Raw genomic sequence first — 18,433 nt, forward strand, 5'->3', positions numbered from 1 at the left:
CACCCACCTGCCCCTTGCTGTGGGTGGGCACTGCAGCCCCCCCGTGCTAACAGGGCAGCACCTTCCTCACTCGCTCAATCTCTGCCTGTGGGGAGAGGCTGTGATTGCTGGGGGGCACACTGACCCCAGGACACAGCAACCCCTCCCAGGGACTCACCTGCAGTGCCTGGCGCTGAGTCCGCTCCTGGCACAGCTCCTGCCGCAGGTCCTGCAGGTCCCGCCTGCAGGGAGGGACCAGGATGGCTCAGCTGGGGCCAGAACCAGCAGCAAATGGCCTGGAGGGAGTCCACTGGGCACTCCCTGACACCCCCACCCCACTCACAGGTGCTGGACCCGCATCAGGTCCACAAGGATGTGCAGGGTCCGGACCTCAGCCTTCAGGTCCTCCAGGGCCAGCGACCTCCCCTCCAACACCTCCAGCCCTTCTGAGCTCCAGGGTGGAACAGGCACCTGCCCCGTGCTGGGGACTGGGGCACAGAGAGCAGCACGGGGCAGCCCCTGGGGCTGCTCCCCTCCCAGGGGACCCCCCGTGCTCCCCAGGACAATGCTGGGTGGCCGCTGGCCGGGTATTCGTGGCCGTGTGGCTGTGGGGTGGCTCAGCCTGGCTGTGGTAACTGCCACCATGTTGAAGCCATTGGCATCTGCCAAAGAAAGAACAGCAATCAGCACCTGGTGCTGGGCAGGGCCCAGCCACCCCTGCAGGCCCTTGCATCTTACCTGGGTCACTGGCTCTGCCCTGCTCCGTGTCAGCTGAGGCGCTGGGCTGGGGCTCACTGGGCCTGGGGGACAGCAGAGGTGTGAAGTGGCACAGCACAGCCATGAGCATGGTGCTGCCACTGGGACACTGCAGTGGCCCTGGACACCCTAGCACAGCCACATATTTCTTACTTGGTGGCCAGCACAGGGGCTGGTTTGGTCTTGGCAGGAACGGGGGGAGCAGGAGCCGCCCTCTTGGTGAGTGGGATCTTGGTCGGCTCCATCCTCGCTGGTGCTGGGAGCTCTGGGGAGAGGCAGGAGCAGGGCTGGGGCTGAGATCAGCACTGACAAGAGAGGGGCAGGAAGCGCTTCCTGCTGTGACAGGGCCCAGGGGGCCCGTCCCAGGCACATCCCTGCCCTTCCCTGTCCTCCAGGACTCACCCAGGAGGGCTCCCTGTCCTTGCCCTCCTTGTCCTTCGCTGTGGTTGCAGCTGCCAGGGAGCAAAGGAGCTCGTCGGGTGCTGGGGAAGGATCCTTGTCACAGCCTCTCCCAGCCCCGCATCACCCCGCACCGGCCCCGCTGTGGTCGGCGCTTCCTCCGCGTGTGGCCGACCAGGCAGCTGCAGAGTTCCCCTGAGCAGCAGCTCGGGCTGCACGGGATGTCATCCCACCACCATCCTCAGCACAGCAGCATCCCCGCACTGCTGAACCCCGGGGTTACACCAGGACAAGCCCGGTGGCACGGTGAGCTACAGGACACCAGGCCATGGGCAGTGCCCATGGACCGCCCTGTCCCCATGGCAGGGCCCCCTGTCCCCATGGCTGGCCACACCATCACTGCCATGGGTCCCCATGTCCCCACGGTTGGCCAGTAACCAACCATGGTGCTGCCTGGTCCCTGCTGCTGCCACCAGCACAGCCTTGCCACAGAGGCCTCGCAGACACCAAAAATGGCGCTGGCATTACCCACCCAAAGATAGGCTGAAGCCCCAGGGGCTGCAGGGATGAGCACACCCCCATCCAAGGCCCAGTGCTTCTTTGCTCCGGGGTGATGATGCCCAGAAGTGCCCAGCATCCTGCCAGCCCCACCGGCAGCTCTCCTGGAGCCCAGGCAGAGCACAGCCCTGGGGCAGTGTGACCACACACAGCTGCTGCCCTGGGGACGAGCCCCGTGCTCTGGACCCTGGGCTGCTCGCTCCTACCTGCGGTACGGGCTGTCTCCGGGCTGAGCCGTGCCGTGCCAGCCTGTCCCGGCCCCACACCGTGCACGTGATGCCGGAGGAAATCGGCTCCGCGCTGGGAAGGAAGTTGAGGCAGAGCGCACCTCGGTGCTGGTCCACGCCGCATCCCTGCGCCCCGCCGGGGACTCCTGCTCCCCGGACCCGCCCCGTGCCCTTCCCGGCGCTGCTCGCCCACCCCGGCGGGACTCCGAGGCTCTCAGCACCAGGGCCACGCTCACGGGGCTCTGTGCTGGGACGGGAGAGCTGAGGGACAAGGTGGCACTGGGGGGCACCGGGCACTCGGAGCGCAGGCAGGGATTGCTGGCGCAGCAGAGCCCCACAGAGCCGTGTGTGCCCTCGTGGAGCCCCCACCCACCTCCTCCGGCCCGGGGCAGGGCTGGGCCATCTGTGCCAGCGCGGGGGCTCGGTGCTGGCACTGTGCCCCGTGTGCCAGAGCTGCGGCTGCGGGGGAGCGGGGCCAGCGCAGTGCGGGCACAGGCACCAGGCGGAGCGCGGGGTGACAGCTCACACTCAGCCGGGTCTCACAGCGGTTCTGTCACCCTCGGCTGGAGGGGAAGTGAAACCCAAACCACAGAGGGGCCAAAACCCACAGAAAAGGGTGCAGGGGACGGTGCAGCCACGCTGCAGCTGTCCCTCCACAGGGCCTGAAGGGTCAGTGTGACATCAGGGATCCTGGGCACTGCCTGGTCCAGCAGACAGCATGGATATCACTTTTGGACAAATGCATCTGACCCAGCAATACCGAACTGGGAGCAGGGAGAGGGGCTGGGAATCAGCCCTGGGGCAGAGAAGGATGAACACAGATTCCATTGCAGACCAGGCTGTGCTCCCCCACTCAGGCCAAGGAGCTGGGAACACTGGGCACCCATTTCCTCAGGCTGGCTCAAGGCTGGGTGTCAAGGGAAGCACCAGCCGTTAACCCAGCTCTTGGCCAACACTGTGACCCACAGCAGCCAGGAAAGCTGAACTCCTGCACAGGCTGCACAGCCAGCAGCCCCCCAGCTCCCTCCCTCGGGTGGGCAGCCATGGAAAAGCAGCTGCTGCTGGGCACCAGCAAGGGCAGAGCAGGGGCTGCAGCTGCCCAGCAGGATGAGCCTGTGTCATCTCCTGGGAGGAGCTCAGGTGAGGGAAGGATGGAGCTGGTCCTGTGCCAGATGACACAATCCCTGCTGGCAGCGGGTGGGAGAAAGGCCTGTGGCTGTGCCACCACTGTCCCCAGGCAATTACTGCCACAACAGGGGCTGAATGATCTATTAATGCATGAAACCCAACAGGGAGCTGCTCCCCTGTTGCTCCAGGCACTTGGTCCTTTCAGACTCCCCCCACTGCAAACTCAGGACACAAACCAAGCAGAGTTACACCTACGACTTATTTTATTGTATTTTATTTGCATAAACAAACTTCGGGGCTTTGCTAAACAGGAACTGTTCAAGTCAAAACAAACCAAACTCTAGCTGGTGTGTGGGGAACAGCACAGCAATCCTGGGGAGAGGGACAGGGGGAGCACAGGCATGGCTGTGCCTCCCTGCCCAGGTTCACGACCTGGCCGGGAACTCTCCACAAACTACTCCAGAATATCTTTAAAGTAGAAGATAAAAAGAAATGCATCCTAAGGGCCGTCCTCAACCAGCTCAGGAGGAATCTGCCTTTTGGTTTTATAAAAAGATTAATAAAAAATATTGAAAAATTCTCATCTCCATTTATATTTTTCCCCAAGAAGAATTCGGAAGTTCCTTAGAAAACTGTGTCACCTTGGAAAGGGCACTCGGGTCACAACCAGCTGCAGGGAGGAGACACAAATGCTACAAGCAGTTTGGGGTCCAGCACACACCAGGCCTAATAGTGAACACAAAGAGTGGCCAGAAGTAGGGTGTATTTTTTTTTTTCTCTTTTAAACCATGCTAATTTTGTTAACTTCAAACATAAAAGGAAAACAATCATTTTTAAAAGGCCCTAAACTCAACTGTTACATAAAAAAAAGTTAAAAAAAAAAAAAAAGTCATAGCAGTTTGGTCCCAACAAGTGAACATTTAGATGTTTACTCACATGCTTCATTGTTTTCTTATTTATAAGAACCAAAAATAGTTTCCAAAATTATCTCTGAATTGATGCTACTACATATGTAAAGGCCTAAAGTAAGCAGAATTTAGAAAATTGAATACACAATAGGGGAGGAAAATTTGAGCAGGCGAGTGAACCCCGACTGTCACTGGGTCAAATTATAAAAGAGAAACAAAATGTCAGGACACGTGGGGTCGGGTGGGCACAAACTAAAACCACATCGTCCTCAAAGCCTCTTACCAAAAAAATAACCGACCATCCATAAGGTCACAGAGAAGGGGAAAATCTGGGGTCTCACCCAGTGCTTGACCGTATCCAGTCCAGAAGGGAAGTCTTTGGGAAGAGAAACTCCAGGAGTGGATCCGAGCGTAAATGATGGATCAGTCCCAGTCCATGCTTGGGGAGGCTGAACTCTGGAAATGCAGTTAAATAACGTCGGGATGGTTTCCGAGCTGCTCTCCAGGGCTCTGCTCAGCACGTGGGGATCACCCTGACACCCCAGCACCAGCCTGACCCCCCTCCTGCCGGGGCTCCAGCACCGCCGACCCCGCGGCTACTCGGCCGTCGTCTGCAGCGCGTCCTTCTCCTCCCGGTTTTCCGCTCCGCTTTCGTCGTCTTCGATTTCTCCCTCTTCCCCACTGAACTTGTCATGAGCCCACTTGGGGCTGGTGCTGGACTTGCGGAACATGAAGCGGCCTCTTCCCCGGGGGAAGGCGCCGCGGCCGCGGCCCCTGTTCACCCACTTGTCCGTGCCCTCGCCCTCGCGGTCGTCGTGCTGCACGGGGAGCCAAGGAGAGCAGTGAGACAGGCGGCACCGCCCTGCACCGCGCCCCTGCCACCCTGGGGATCCCCCTGTGGAACCACGCTAAGGGAGCACAACAAGCTCTCCTTAGGCACGAGCCGGCGGCTTCCCGTGGGGTATCACCCAAAGCCTACCTGGTGTGTCAGTGACAGCGGGTGCTTTCACCTCTGAAGCACCTGAGACCAGACACACCTGGAGCACACAGGTGTCTCAGCACCCAGGTACGTACCAAGTAGTATTTCTTGCTCTTGGGTGTGTACTCGGGGTCCCACTCCTCCTCTCTGCTGCGCTTCTGGAAGTCGTTGTTGCCGCCGCTGTTGCTGTTGTTGTTGCCTGAAAAGTTGCCTCTGCCCCATCCTCTGCCTCGAGCTCTGAACTGCTGCAATAGCAACACACAGGAGAAAAATAGAACGGCTGCAGAGGCAGTATCCTCCCACCCCTGGGGTCCCAAGATACCCAACATCCCTTCTCTGACCATCCAAAACACCTTTAAAACCTATCACTAAAGCAAGAGCACAGCTTTAGCGTGGCCACACCACCCCCTGCACTCGTGGTTTTGGGTTTTAAGATCTCTGATCACACAGCACATCACAGTTCCTGTAAAGCTGATGAAGATCATGTAGAGGCATTCCCAGGGCAACCCCAAGCAGGTGAGACCCCTCTGCACATGGACTGCAAACACGACTGTGGCCAAACCCCAACAGAAGCACTGGGATGCTCAGCATCACTAACACACAGCAGCTTCCAGGCTCTGTTCTGCTACTCCCATCTGGAGCTTGCTGCCCCCAGCACACCCCCAGCAGCCTGGTTTATGCCCCACACCTGGGGAAATTCCACTAGGGTTCATCACCCTGGGGGCTTCTCCTCCAGGCCAGCTTTAACTGGAAGAGCAACACACAAAGGCCACTTCCTGCCCAGTTTGAGAATCAACCCTCAGAGCACAGGTGGAAAACATGTGGGGCAGGGGTGGAGAACACTTACAAAGGTTCCTCTCGCTCTTCCTCTCTCATTTGGACCAGTGAATTCCTTAGTCCCAAGCCGGGACTTGTCAAAGCCTGTGGAGCTTTCCTCCCTCTCCTCAGTCTCCTCGGGATACTCCTCTGCTTTGACTGAATGAGAGGACCACGAGGACGATGAACTGGACCTGGATCTCTCACGCACCCGTCGGTGTTTCCTGTTCCAGTGATGGGAACGGAGGGGAATGGGACACAACAGCATTAGGAACTCAGCTGTGACCTATCTGATACAAAAACACTTCTTTATGACTCTCTTATCAATGCCATGCTCTCCTTTTCCTACTCCAAGAGGAAAAGCCATAGTAAGAGCTCAGATTTAACACAGGGTCCAAGATCTCTCCAGAAGGAACTTGCTGCTCCACCATCTACTCTCAGCTTAGCATGCATCCATGGAGTTTTAGTCAAATCAAAAATTAAGCTAATACAAAGGGATTAAATGAACATCAAAGCCACGTCATTTTAACATGGCTGTTTCTCTCTGACAACAACAGTAACAAGAAGGAAAAGTGACTCACCCATCCTGACACATGGAGATTTCCCATCTACCTTTTATAATTATTTAGTGTTTCTGAGAGATACAATGATAGCCCACACGCAGAGGGGTAGCTCAGGCCACTGGAGTTATGTCACAACTGTGTGCACAACTGTTGTACACGGTGTCCTCTCCAACCTGAGCAGCAGAGACACGAGAGGCACAAGGAAATGGCTACTGGGTTTCTTACATACTTTTTCTTTGAGCCTTTGTGACTTTTCTCCGTTTTCTCAGTTGATCTTTCCCTTGAGTGACTTGAATCTCTCGAGTCCGACTCCCTGGATTTATCACGTTTAAGATCTCTTTCCTTATGTTTTTTACGGCGTTCAATATCAAGGCGCAGATCAACAGGGTCGTCCTTATATTTCCCTTCAGCCTAAAAACGCAGGGGAGAGGGAGGGCAGAGTTGAACACAAGGTCTGCAGTGCCCCAGCTCAGCACCATTTACTTTGCTACTGACTGCACAGACTTCTGGAGAACTGGAGTTTAACTGAGCACTAATGAATATTCCACTTTAAGATGTCAAATAAAGCACTATTAAAGTAAGTCTGCCTTTGACAGAATTCAATTTTCCTACACTTAAAATCACTGCTTTTTAAATTTTTAATCTCCTCTTTAAACAGCATTAAAACAAACAGTCTGGTAGAGGGGAGGGAGACATGGCAGCTGACACTTATTGCACACCACAGCCAGCAAGGATGTGAACAGCTTGGGAATCCCATCCAGCTGATTATGGATCACAAGATCACAGTGTGGCAGAGCTCTCTGATGGCCCATGGGTGCACCTGAGGTCCTGCTGACAGTCTCACCTGGGCAGGGGCCAGAGGGATTTTAATCCCCAGGTCTAGAAGTGACACTCTGGGAGAGCAAAAGCTCTTTGCTGCTTGGAGCTACCCAAGATTAGTGATGCAAGGGGCAGGCAGCCAGTGAAAGGCAGCATCCAAGGGGTCTGAGAGAAGGCTAACATCTCATGGATAGGGAGGAGTTACTACATCTGTCAGGAAGATTTACTCAGTGCAGATGCCACTACAGCTCCTTCCCCTGGGCTGGAGGGCACCGTGTGACAGGTGCCACAAAGCCCCACAGACAGACACATTGCGTGTGTCTCCCACATCCTGCCAAGTCTGCTAAAGCAGGCTGGTGTCTCAGAGAACAAAAACCCACCAGCTGCATGAAAAATTAAAACTAAATTTACATTGCTAATTAAAAACAAGCATAAAAGACACCTGGTAATGCTTGTTTTGAGCTGTATTTAAACTGGTACTTCAAAAAGGGATTAGGAGTTTCTCTGGGAAAGGAGAAGTTGTTTTCCCTGCACTTCCTTTGAGCCCTGTGGCACCTGGGTGAGATTCTACTGCCTGCCCAAAGTGACAGTGGCTGTGGTTTGACAAACAGGTAACTGGGCAGCAGGGCTGCAGGAAGCCTTACACCTTGTTGGCATCAACACCCAGCCTCAGCCATTGCTACTGCATTTACACAACACTCATCCTGGGACTGTACAACTTGCTATGCAACATACATCAAATTAATCGTCTTCAATTAAATACAAAAGGATTAGTAATTCTCTAGCTGTTAAATTTTTTACTTACATGAGTTTCTAACCACTTTTTTGTTTAAATAAATATGTCAAATAACGCAGGAGTGAGAGCAGGCATTTTGTTTTGGTATTTTGCTCTTCTACTTTCCCCAGGCAAAGAGCTTTAATTTCTACTCTGAGAATAAAACTGCTCCCAACACGATGGATGACAGATAAGTGACAAAATCGGCAGCAGCTCCCTTATGTGGCACAGCAAACACCTATTTGGGTTTGGGAGGGCACGTCTGTTTCACGGAAGGCTGGCGAGCTGTTTGGAAACCACGTTTATAACACACTCTGCCAAGCTGATGCTCAGAGTTCAGGCCCATCAAATCCATCTCACCATCGTCCATGTCAAGCCACAAGTGTGTTTGGAAAAAATCGAAAACAAATATGAAACAAGTAAGGTTTCAGCAGGACTGGTTAAAATCTCTTCAATGTAAATATGTATGAAGGTGAATAAACAAAGGTTAAAATCTCAAACACTTTACGTTAAGCCTTTTTTTTATGATTGTTTACAGTGAGTGCAATGGCTTAACATTCATCTACTCAGCAAAGCTAAAACACTCAATCCCAAATGCTCTGGATTTAAGACAAGTGCTGAATGTTAAAGTTACAGCAATCAACAGAAATGGTACAGTCAGTTGTTAGCACAAAATTTATCATCTGCTTAATAGTGTATCTGCTTTAGCTCAGCATTTAGTTTTACTTTCCTCTTTTTGACATGCATGTCTTTGAAAACATGGTTGGCAAAATTGCACGTAACAATGGAGTTAATCATACTTACAAGCAGAAAAATATCACAAAAAGTCTCTTCTCTCATCATGGGCACTTGTTCCAAAAATCCTCTCTTTTTTCTCAAGCTCACCTCAATTGACTTTGGGGTCATTTACCATAGTCTAACCACTTCACAAAGGTTGTTGATACATTTTTAATAAAAATTAACCCTTTGTAGTTCATTTTTAGAATTATGCCCATCCTTAAAAGAAAAACACAAACTTAAGTAGAGAGTAATTTAAACAAAAACATCACTGTTAAGTTCATGCCCAATGTACTCATTTTGTTGAATTAAACTAATCAGAGTAACAGTTCACCTTGAAGCCAGGATCTCTGGAACTTTTCGATTCCTCTTGAGAGAATCCATGTTTTCTAAAAGTACTGGGAGATATATCTATCCTCCTAAAGTAAAAAAAAAATACACAGATATAACCTTGCTCATAAGAAGAACATGAAGATTTTAGATCAAATGTCCTTTAAAGCAGACCAGTATTTCCAAATGTATTTAAAACTCCCCATATTTTCCCCTTTTTTGTTTTTTTTGGCTGAAGCTAGTTATATACTTGAATTATTCTGGCAGAGTTTAAGAAATGAAATCTGGAATACTTCTGCAATGTCAAGACAGTGTAAAATGGCACCAACCTGTGGATTTCAGGGCTCTTTTTGTTTTTAGCTGCATCTTGTTCCATTCCTTTCTTTAGATATTTGGTAAAGCGTTCATTCAGTGTCATTGCTGAAGACCCAAAGTGATGCTCTGTCAGGGGTTTGAACAAACAATACCAAAATGTTAGTGCTAGTTTTGTAAAAATAAAAAGCCCACCCATCCCACAGCCTGTAGAGCACTGTGGGGATGAGCTCTAATGCTGCTGACAAACTGCAGTTTCAATTTTTGGTGTTCCAGTGAAATGAACACAATTTCTTCGAGTGAGTCACAAATTTATCCAAACACAAAATTCCAAGTCCCATACTCTGAATATTTCTCAGGTTAAAAACAAGAACACCTTCTGCCTGTGCAGAAGAGTATTTATGTTGACAAAGATGATCGTGATCATGCTGCTGCTGTCATCTCTGGAATGTCTGCTGGCATTTTGAGTGCATTTTAGGCAAGGGAGGAGTGAACCTTCCCTGAGGACTCACCTCTTACATGATGGACTATAGTCACTATGTGCTGAGCAAACAGTTCAGAAGGGCTTCGCTGGGACTGGGCTGACTGGATGTGATGGAAAATCGAGCGGAATTCCTGCTCTTTCTTGTTGCTGTGCACGAGGTCCCGGCAGAGCTTGCGCTCCTGAGCCAATATGCCACTGGGACTGCAAAAAGAAGAGCCCATGAAACACAAGAATGGGGTGGAAGGGAGCAATCTAAGGTGTTTAATTCTGCAGGAGCTGGGAGGTCACTGATGGTTTATATTGTTCTTAGAGAGGCACCCATGACACTAAAAAGCAAGAGCAAGGAGCTCCTTTAAACATCCCTAAACACACTGCTCCAGGTTACTGTGGTTATTCAGGTCACTATTCTAATGCTGCATGGAGAATAAGAGTAGTATAGCACTTGGCAGAGAATCAAATGGATTTAAGCAGTACAGTAGCTCCCCTGCACAACTCAGCTTCCCTCAGCCAGAAGCCACTGAGTACCTGATTCCATCTGGGGCTATTCCCAGAGTCTGGTGCATCCTAAACTAATCTTGCATCCAGTCATAGCAAAGGTTAGGAAAAAATTAATCTCAAGCTTCCAAAACCACAAATTGTGATGCAATATTGCTTAGCCTTCCTCACACTTGGCAAGCACATGGGGATCTCAGGAAGAAAAACAGGAAAAAACATCACTACTGAGAGTGCTCAAAAGCTGGCAGATCCTTACCGTGCAAGATCCTCATCGAAGGAATCCATTCGAATATTGACCTGGGCCTCACGAGTAATGGAAAAGGAGGATTTGCCAGAAGTTAGCCCTTCTACTTTGGTGCCTGGCTTCTCCTTCACCTCAGAAGCCTTCCTTGGTGGAGGGGAAGAGCTTTTTTCCTGGCTTGACTTGTAAGTGGTCACTCTAAAATTCTTTTCAGGTACAAAACCCCTGTGACCAGGTTCAGCTCTCTTAGATCCTGATCTCTCTTCTTTTTTTGATCTTTCAGAATAGCTTTCCTCCTCCATTTCATCAGATTTCCTTTGCTTCTCTTTTCCAGGTGGCAGGAACACCACACCTTCCCATTTTCCTGACCTATCCTCTTCTTGACTTTTACTTGAAGTCGCTACGACTTTAGACATAAATTTGGGCTCATCATCAAATTCCGAATCTTTCCGGCTCTTTGCCTTGTCTTTCTTGTCCTGCTCATCTGTTTCATCCTTTCCATAATGACCTTCCTTGTGGAACTCTGGGACCTTGAGCTTGTCAAAGTCATCCCTGAACTTGTAGCGCTTGGGTGACTGGCTGCCACGGTATCCCTTCTCCGAGTCAGTTTTCGATCCATATGAGTCAGATTTTGCCTTTCCATCTGTTGATCCCAACTCAGAGAAATTCCCTTTCTCTTTACTTTTTTCTTTCTCAGTATTTGTCACTTTCTGGTCTTTGTCTTTCCCATTCTCAGTCTTCTGCTCTTCCAGATACCTGATCATAAACAGACATTAAAGAAGGTTTCTTATTAGAGCTCAACAAGGTCAACTCTTCAGTTCAAAGAGTCAAACTTCAGAGAACACCAAGCTATGCATGTACTGAAAACTGCCTCTAGGCCCTAAAATAATTAAAATGTCAAGCAGATTACTCAGCCTGAATTCATACTTTTGTTCTCACTAAATCCAGCAAATGTACAAGGAGATGGATATGCAGAACTGATGGAATGAGGCTCAAGGATAAATCAAACCCAGCTGACCCACAGATGCATTGGAAGGAAAAGAGGAACATCTTACCCACTCCATTTATTTACTTACAAACCTGGTTCAGGAGAACAACACATCAAACCTTTCAAATTGGGCTGTTCTGCTTTAAACAACACACTGGAAATAAAAGCCTCAAAAGCTACTTCAAATTTGGGATGCAAGTTTCATAGGTAAGCTAAATATTTCATGACAGACTGCAAACACAAATAAAAGCAAACAGGTTAACAAGGAGAATACGCTGCAGGGAGAGATAAAACACTTCTGGTGAGAACAATTCAGCTGGTTTATAGCATCTGAACAGTTTTGAAGCATTCACAAATTAAAACCCTGGCTCTGTGGGGCAGCAGGAAAGCCCACGGACACCAGCTCAGTGCTTTGGAAAGCCCGAAGAAACACGGGGTGGTTTTTTTCCCTTTATAAATCTCAGACATCCTTAATATAGAATCAGATCACCTTTAAAAACAATAAAGATTTGAAAGCACTTTGTGAATGTGCTTTGTCTTTTAAAACAAAGTGTCACCTTTGGGCACAATCTGCAAGAGATTGATGAAAGCAGATGCCTTCTGCATGGAATGCTGCCTTCATTTTAGAGATGTATTTGGTGCTTTACTTTCTGTCCTACCCCCACACACAGGCAACCAGCACTGCAGCTGCACCTGCCTTGGGCTGCTTGCAGCAGGATATGCAGTAGGATTTAATTAATTTCTTCTAATTTACAGTACCTAACAATTCCAGAAGGCAACACTAAAAATGTCTATAACCAACATGTAACTGGAAAATGTGAGCTTCCAGCTGCCAAACCTCTTTGGGCAATCTTCGCTTCAAGTGTTCATGGGCTATGAACATTTTTGCAGGGAATATATACCATCTTTAGAACTATCCAAGCTGGAAAACAAATTCCAACTTCCTACAACTCTGGGCTGTGTTTTTTGCATAATTGAGAAAGGAGCAGCCCCAGTGCTGGCAGTGTGCTGGAACAGCTTCCCAGCTGAAGCCTGCCCCAGCCCCTCACCCTGCTCACAGGGAGCTCACATGTGCAGCTTCCCTCCTCAAAAGCAACCCAATAAATAACCCAGCAGCACAAAACCCATCACTTGCCTCTTGGAGAAGGCTCCTCCCCCGGGAGCTGTGCCCTCCTCCTTCGGAGCGGCACCATACAGTGAACTGACGGGTGTGGGGCTTTTGCACACTGGGCTCTTTCTGCTGGGGCTCATTCCTGCCGAGCTGTGCTCGAAGGGGCTCTGGTGGGAGCCCCCCTGGAAGGAGCTGGAGCCGCTCTGGGCAGCAGAGCCCATGGGGGACGGGCTGGAGCGCGGCGGGCTCGGCTTCTGCACGGGGCTGGGCCGGGGCGAGCGCCGCCGCACCACGACCGACTGCAGCGGGCTCTTGAGGGCAGGGCTGCGCTCCCGGGGGCTCAGCTCCGACCCTCTGGACGTGGAGCCCGTGCCATAGCTGCTCACATCTTGCCATGGCTTTGATCCCTCGGATGCCTTGGCATCCTGAGCCCCCGCTCCTGCAAACTGCTGCTCCTTGGACTCGTCTCCTTGGTTATCTCCCGCAGCCTGGGATGCCCGGGCATCCTTGGAGGATGATTTCTTCTCCTTTCCAGATTTACGCTTGGAAGACTCAACCCGACTATGATTGGAGGAGGAGCGGGAAGAGGAAGATCTCCTTGAGCGGTCGGAAGATGATTTATCAGAATTCCTGGAATGACTTCTGGAGCGTGGGGAAGGAGATCTTCTCTTGGGCGAGCGGGAGCGCGAGCGGCCCCTGCGAGGGCTGTAGGCCTGGCGGTAGTTTTGCCAGTTGGACCTGTAATTGCCATACCCTCCTCGGTTGTACTGCCCCCAGGGATAAAACCCTCGGTTTCGGCCACGGAAATAATACGGCCTCCGGTATCCTCTGTTATGGCCTCTGAAATCTCGGTTCTGATACACTCTTGGATGGTTCCTTTCTCTGTTGTGAGATGGAGAATAGGATCTTGAACGAGACCTAGAACTGATTAAAAAAAAATTTACATTAATATTTTATGTTATAGTTTATTTTTATAATTTATGTTTAGTTTATTCTTCTGCCACAACTTTTTATTTTAAGACTTGTTTTAAAAATACTTTGAAAAACTCATTTCTAAGCTTTTAAAAGAAATTCCTTTGGTTTACCCTTATCTGATTGAGGTATTACACTTTGCTGTGAATAAATTGAAGTGGAAATAACTTTTACCTGTGATACTGTCAAATATTTGAGGATCATTGCAGAGACCATGATAAACACACACTGCTCTCTGTTTTGCTGGGATGAAAATGGCTGCTAACCAGCTTCAGAAAAAGTGACAGATCTCAAGCATCCAGCCCTTAACAGCTCAAGGTCAGGGTTTTACCTCACTCACAAAGAAGTATTTTTTATGCAAATCACACTATTGTTACTGGAACAGATCCCAAATCTCCCTCTCTGGTCCCAACTTCAGATACACTTTAAAATTCTGATCATCCAGATGAAACCTCACTTCTTTGTCAGGCAAGTTCAATACATGGCTACAACCCAAGAGCAGCAGGGCAGCAGTAGGGTGAAGGGCACACTGCCCTATGGGTTTAAGGTCCCAAAGGTGACCCATGGCACAATCCCATGGCACAATCCCATGGCACAATCCCATGGAGCAGGGACAGTGCTCAGACACCACCGCCAGGTGTCGCTGTGGACGCCCCCGCCCGCATCCACAAAACCCGAATCCAGGAACGCACAAACCCTGGAAAAACACAGATTCCAGAGGCTGATTGTTCCAGCAGTCTCTCCCATTAAATTGCTGCCGTTGTGTAACTGTTTAAAGGTCCCACCATAGCTCAGATGCCAGAGCTACAGGAAGGACTGGCCAAACTAGGAAGCTGAAACAGAAAAGAGATTTTTCCAAATGGAATTTTAGTAAATAACATCCATTGGAACACTTTGCACAGCCCTTTCTCACATTCCAAGCTCTGGCTCTGACACACACGTTGGTCGTACTCCAATGGACATGAACTTCCTCACACAGATATTGCCGCTGCTCCTCACCTCTCACATCTCAAACCCCCAGAACCAAGGGAGAACAACATGCTTTTGGAATTCCTACACAGTTAACACATATGTGCAGTCAGAGATGAACTTTAGTTCTGTTTTCATTTCTTCCTCCTACCAAACAGGTCACAGTTTAGCAGGAAACTCTTATTCATACTCCAATCATTGCTAATGAACGGCTTAATGACCATTTTAACAGATTTTTCAATCCTTCAAACAACAAAAAAACTTATCTGAGACACTTCTTCATTCAACCAACAGCAACCAGAAAGAAAAGCAGAGAGGCAGGAGGCAAGGACCAGTTATAACAAGCTCTAGTCCAAGGCATGAGGAGCACAGACGCTCAATTTTCAGACAACTGCTGCATCTGTGATCAATTATCAGCAAGGACCTGTCATACACCACTTCCAAAATCTGTTCTAGTGCTTTAGAGAGGCTGCAGCAGGAAGACTTCACTCCAAAAGTTGCAGAGACTATTTACCAGAAATCTTTTTAGAAAAATACAGTAAAAGTTATGCAGTAAAAGAAACACCAAAAGTGATAATTCCCCCAACTCTGCCAGCCCTTAGAACTGCTGGCACTACACTGCTCCAGGGCTAAATCCCCACCATTTACAAGAAGTGAAAAATAGAGTCACAAGGAAAGCAGAAGATGTTAGGCAGACTCCAACACAGCACTGTAATTTAGAAGAAACAGCAAACCTACCAAAAGAAGAATAAAACAATTTGTGGTGCATCCTGAAGCACACAGAAATGGCCTTTTATGCTGAGATCCCACCAGACCTACCTTGGAGCACATTCCACAGCCAGGCAGGGGGGCTGGGCTGGGCTGACCCCCTCCATTCAGACTTTCTTTTAAAAAAATGAGTTATTTATAAAGCAAAGTAGCTTCAGCAGCAGCACAGAGGGAACAATCATTTCTGCACAGGGTCTTTTTTTCTGAACTGCCAAAGCTCCTTCACAGTTAGGAGAATTCCCAAATGAGCACAAGCTCTTCCAGCACTCCAGCTTCCCTCTGCAAAGGGCTTGGTTGGACTCAAGTCTCCGCCTCTAATTCAGTTTTGTCATGTCCTTCTTTCTCCAACTGTACATTCGTTAGAGCTTCTGTATTTTTAAAATCTCTAACTGGTAACACTTGCATGTGTTCAGAGCCCAGTGGTTTTCAGAATACGTGTTACTCATATGAGTGAGAAGGCAGGAGAACACCATTACACCCCCATCCAACTGGAATGGCTTTGCCAGATGAAGAATGCTTAGCCAAGAGAAAAGGAAAAAACTGATATCCAGGGAAGACACAAGCCTGTAACTGGTCTCCTCAGAAGCCATTCAGGGAGACAGGAACAACTATTACACAAATTAATAATTTCTTAAAATTAACTGCAGCAAAATTATCTTTTATCCACTTTATCTCTCCAGGAGGATCTTCTCTGTTACCTGGTTTCTGCATGCCATGGAGAGGGGCAAGGGAATATCAAGAATATATCCATCTTTCACAGCAATGTCTACAATTGATATTAAAACTTCCTTGAACTCACTTCTCAAGAGGGGATAAGCACACAACATCTGCAAACAACCCTCGAGTCTGGGATCCATTACATTAAAGCCTCCTTTAAAAAGCCAAAGTCTCAAAAGGAAGATCTTGACTGTACTGGCACACATCTTACCCTCCTAATTTATTTCTTTATTCACCTAAGTGAAAACACCCAAACAGCACAGGCTGGCAGGAAACAGCCTGAGGTGCAGGACGTTATCTGTCCTGGGGATCTAATCAAAGTCTTTCCCTGGAAAGCAGCTAAGTGAAAAACCACCTGCAAGGGAGGAAAAGCCTCATGCCAGTCTCTGGCTGCACACACTCACCTCAGCCTGCGCTTCCTCGAGCGGGAGATGGAGCGGGAACGGGAGCGGGACTTGGAGAAGGAGCGGGAGCGGGACCTCGACCCGGACCTCGAGCGGGAGGAACGCGATCCAGACTTGGATTTGTTTGTTTTAGACATCTTTGCAAGCACCTGTCAGTGCACCTGAGGGAAACAGGGAAATAGAAGTATTTGAGAAATGAAGCATGTGGTTGATAGGAGAGGACAGGCAGCACCTGGCAGGCTGACAGACTCCAGGAACGTGGGGCTTGATAAGGCTGGAAATAGGAATGTTTGAAGTGCCTGCTAGGAACAGATGAATGGTGCTGGGCTCAGAATAGAAGGTTTATTTCAGTCAAAAAAGGAAAACTGCAAAAGGAGTACAAGGCTCTAAACCCAGAGTAATCACAAGTGAGAGTGTGACAGTTGAAAGCACCAAGTTAATGCAGACCTGGGAAGAGGCAGAGCCACTCTGCTGGCTGAGGAAAGGAAGCCTCCAGAGGCAAACTAGCCCATGAAAGTGAAAATTCCATGTAATTGGAGCCACATCCCTATCTGTGCAGCCAGCTGCCACTGCTTTAAAGGACATGGAAGAAATAAAAAGCTTACCATCAAAAAACTGACCCTGTAAACTTTTACCTAAACTTTCAGAGGCAACCAAAAAAGAGTTGATACTCCAAGACACAGGAATGTGACCCTATTTGCACAGCTCTGCTCAGGTTCAATCCTGTCCTCTCTGGCTGTGCAGTTCCTGCAGTTGCTGTGATCAGTCACCAGCGTGGAGCACCCAGCCAGAGTTGCACTGCAGCCAAAATAAATCAGATGTCCTTCCAAATATTCAGAGACAGAAGAGATTACAGTGTAGCACTAAATTACTCAAAATAGCCATTATTATGAATTACCTGGGCTATTTTCAGGCATGTATCCAGGTAAAGGTTAGAAAGTCCCTTAGAAGATGATTCAGGGAATAGTCTGACCACACAAATATTTCAATTACACCCTCCTTGATTTGTTCTCCTTTACCAATGAGTGAAATTTGCATTAATTGCATATTCGATAAATTATAAACAAACTTCCCACCTAAAATGACTAAATGAAAAAGGAACTGTGTTAGTACAAACTTAGTATTTTTTTTTACCCACTGATTAAAAATAGAGACATTCAGGTACATAAACACAACTGATCAAGTGCGGCTGCTGCTGTTATATCCATTTTAAGGAAATTCCAGAGGACTGACTTGCAATGCCTTCACTTCCAGTGGCTCTCCAAAATTACATATATGGTTACCAAAGGCTTCAACTTCTGCCAGGGCACTTCCAGGAAAAACACAATGCCTAGAACAGGAGCAACTGCTGGGAGAGTGGGTGGTGGTTCATCACCAGTGCTGGGAATTTCTAGAAATGGGAATTTGGCTTTTATTTAGAAACAAAAAAAAAAAAAAAAAAGTTACATGCTCCTGTTCTTCCCTTTAACTATACTAAAGATGTTATATCAATTCAACTGAAGTATTTGAATATATTCCCCATCAGAAAGCATGCAGAAAAAAATAATAAAATGGTTGTTCCTGTTATATTAGGAAACAACAAATGTTGTTTTATTTCCTGTTGCCCCAGGGATGAAAATCAAAAGATACTGCCTCTGAGAACAAAGGTTTGTTCTTGCGCTTGGTCATTTTTCAGGGAAAGAATGTGTGAAAGATAATTTTTAAGTATTTCCTTTTAATTCACTGAACATGTCTGTTGAACCACTTCCTGCAACACTTCCTACTCTGTTGCCCACAACAATCCAACGCTGAGCACTGGAAACCAAAACATGGAAGAGAAGAAATAAATGGTAACAGGAACTACTGCAAGATACAGAAGATGTGGCACCATCTCTCAGGAAATCCCCAGAAGACCTCAAAACAGATTTTAAAAATACCACTTTGATCTGTTTAATAGTTTTTGCCTCTCACTTTGATCT

General features: G+C 48.6%; 2 protein-coding genes across 7 annotated transcripts in view; both read right to left on the reverse strand.

Moving 5' to 3' along the window:
- Positions 1 to 3,992, reverse strand: LOC130262107 (uncharacterized). The gene is made up of 8 exons (XM_056508908.1): positions 3,984 to 3,992; positions 1,899 to 2,446; positions 1,138 to 1,187; positions 889 to 1,000; positions 718 to 779; positions 323 to 641; positions 158 to 221; positions 1 to 85 (listed from the first exon to the last, which is right to left on the reverse strand). The coding sequence occupies exons 1-8, from the start codon at positions 3,990 to 3,992 to the stop codon at positions 47 to 49; spliced, it is 1,203 nt and encodes a 400-aa protein (XP_056364883.1). The 3' UTR covers positions 1 to 46.
- The window catches only part of THRAP3 (thyroid hormone receptor associated protein 3), a 26,139-nt gene continuing 10,998 nt past the window's right edge, over positions 3,293 to 18,433 (reverse strand). For all 6 annotated transcript variants that reach the window (XM_056509258.1, XM_056509260.1, XM_056509262.1 and 3 more), the window contains 10 exons: positions 16,476 to 16,636; positions 12,670 to 13,569; positions 10,562 to 11,302; positions 9,839 to 10,011; positions 9,344 to 9,455; positions 9,019 to 9,103; positions 6,543 to 6,724; positions 5,782 to 5,974; positions 5,030 to 5,179; positions 3,293 to 4,773 (listed from right to left, as the gene is read on the reverse strand). In XM_056509258.1, the coding sequence (XP_056365233.1) occupies positions 4,552 to 4,773; positions 5,030 to 5,179; positions 5,782 to 5,974; positions 6,543 to 6,724; positions 9,019 to 9,103; positions 9,344 to 9,455; positions 9,839 to 10,011; positions 10,562 to 11,302; positions 12,670 to 13,569; positions 16,476 to 16,612 (2,895 nt within the window). In that variant the 5' untranslated portion in view covers positions 16,613 to 16,636 and the 3' untranslated portion in view covers positions 3,293 to 4,551. The remainder of the gene's footprint in view (positions 4,774 to 5,029; positions 5,180 to 5,781; positions 5,975 to 6,542; positions 6,725 to 9,018; positions 9,104 to 9,343; positions 9,456 to 9,838; positions 10,012 to 10,561; positions 11,303 to 12,669; positions 13,570 to 16,475; positions 16,637 to 18,433) is intronic.

The sequence above is a fragment of the Oenanthe melanoleuca genome, chromosome 23 (assembly GCF_029582105.1).
Source record: "Oenanthe melanoleuca isolate GR-GAL-2019-014 chromosome 23, OMel1.0, whole genome shotgun sequence".
NCBI lineage: Eukaryota > Metazoa > Chordata > Aves > Passeriformes > Muscicapidae > Oenanthe > Oenanthe melanoleuca.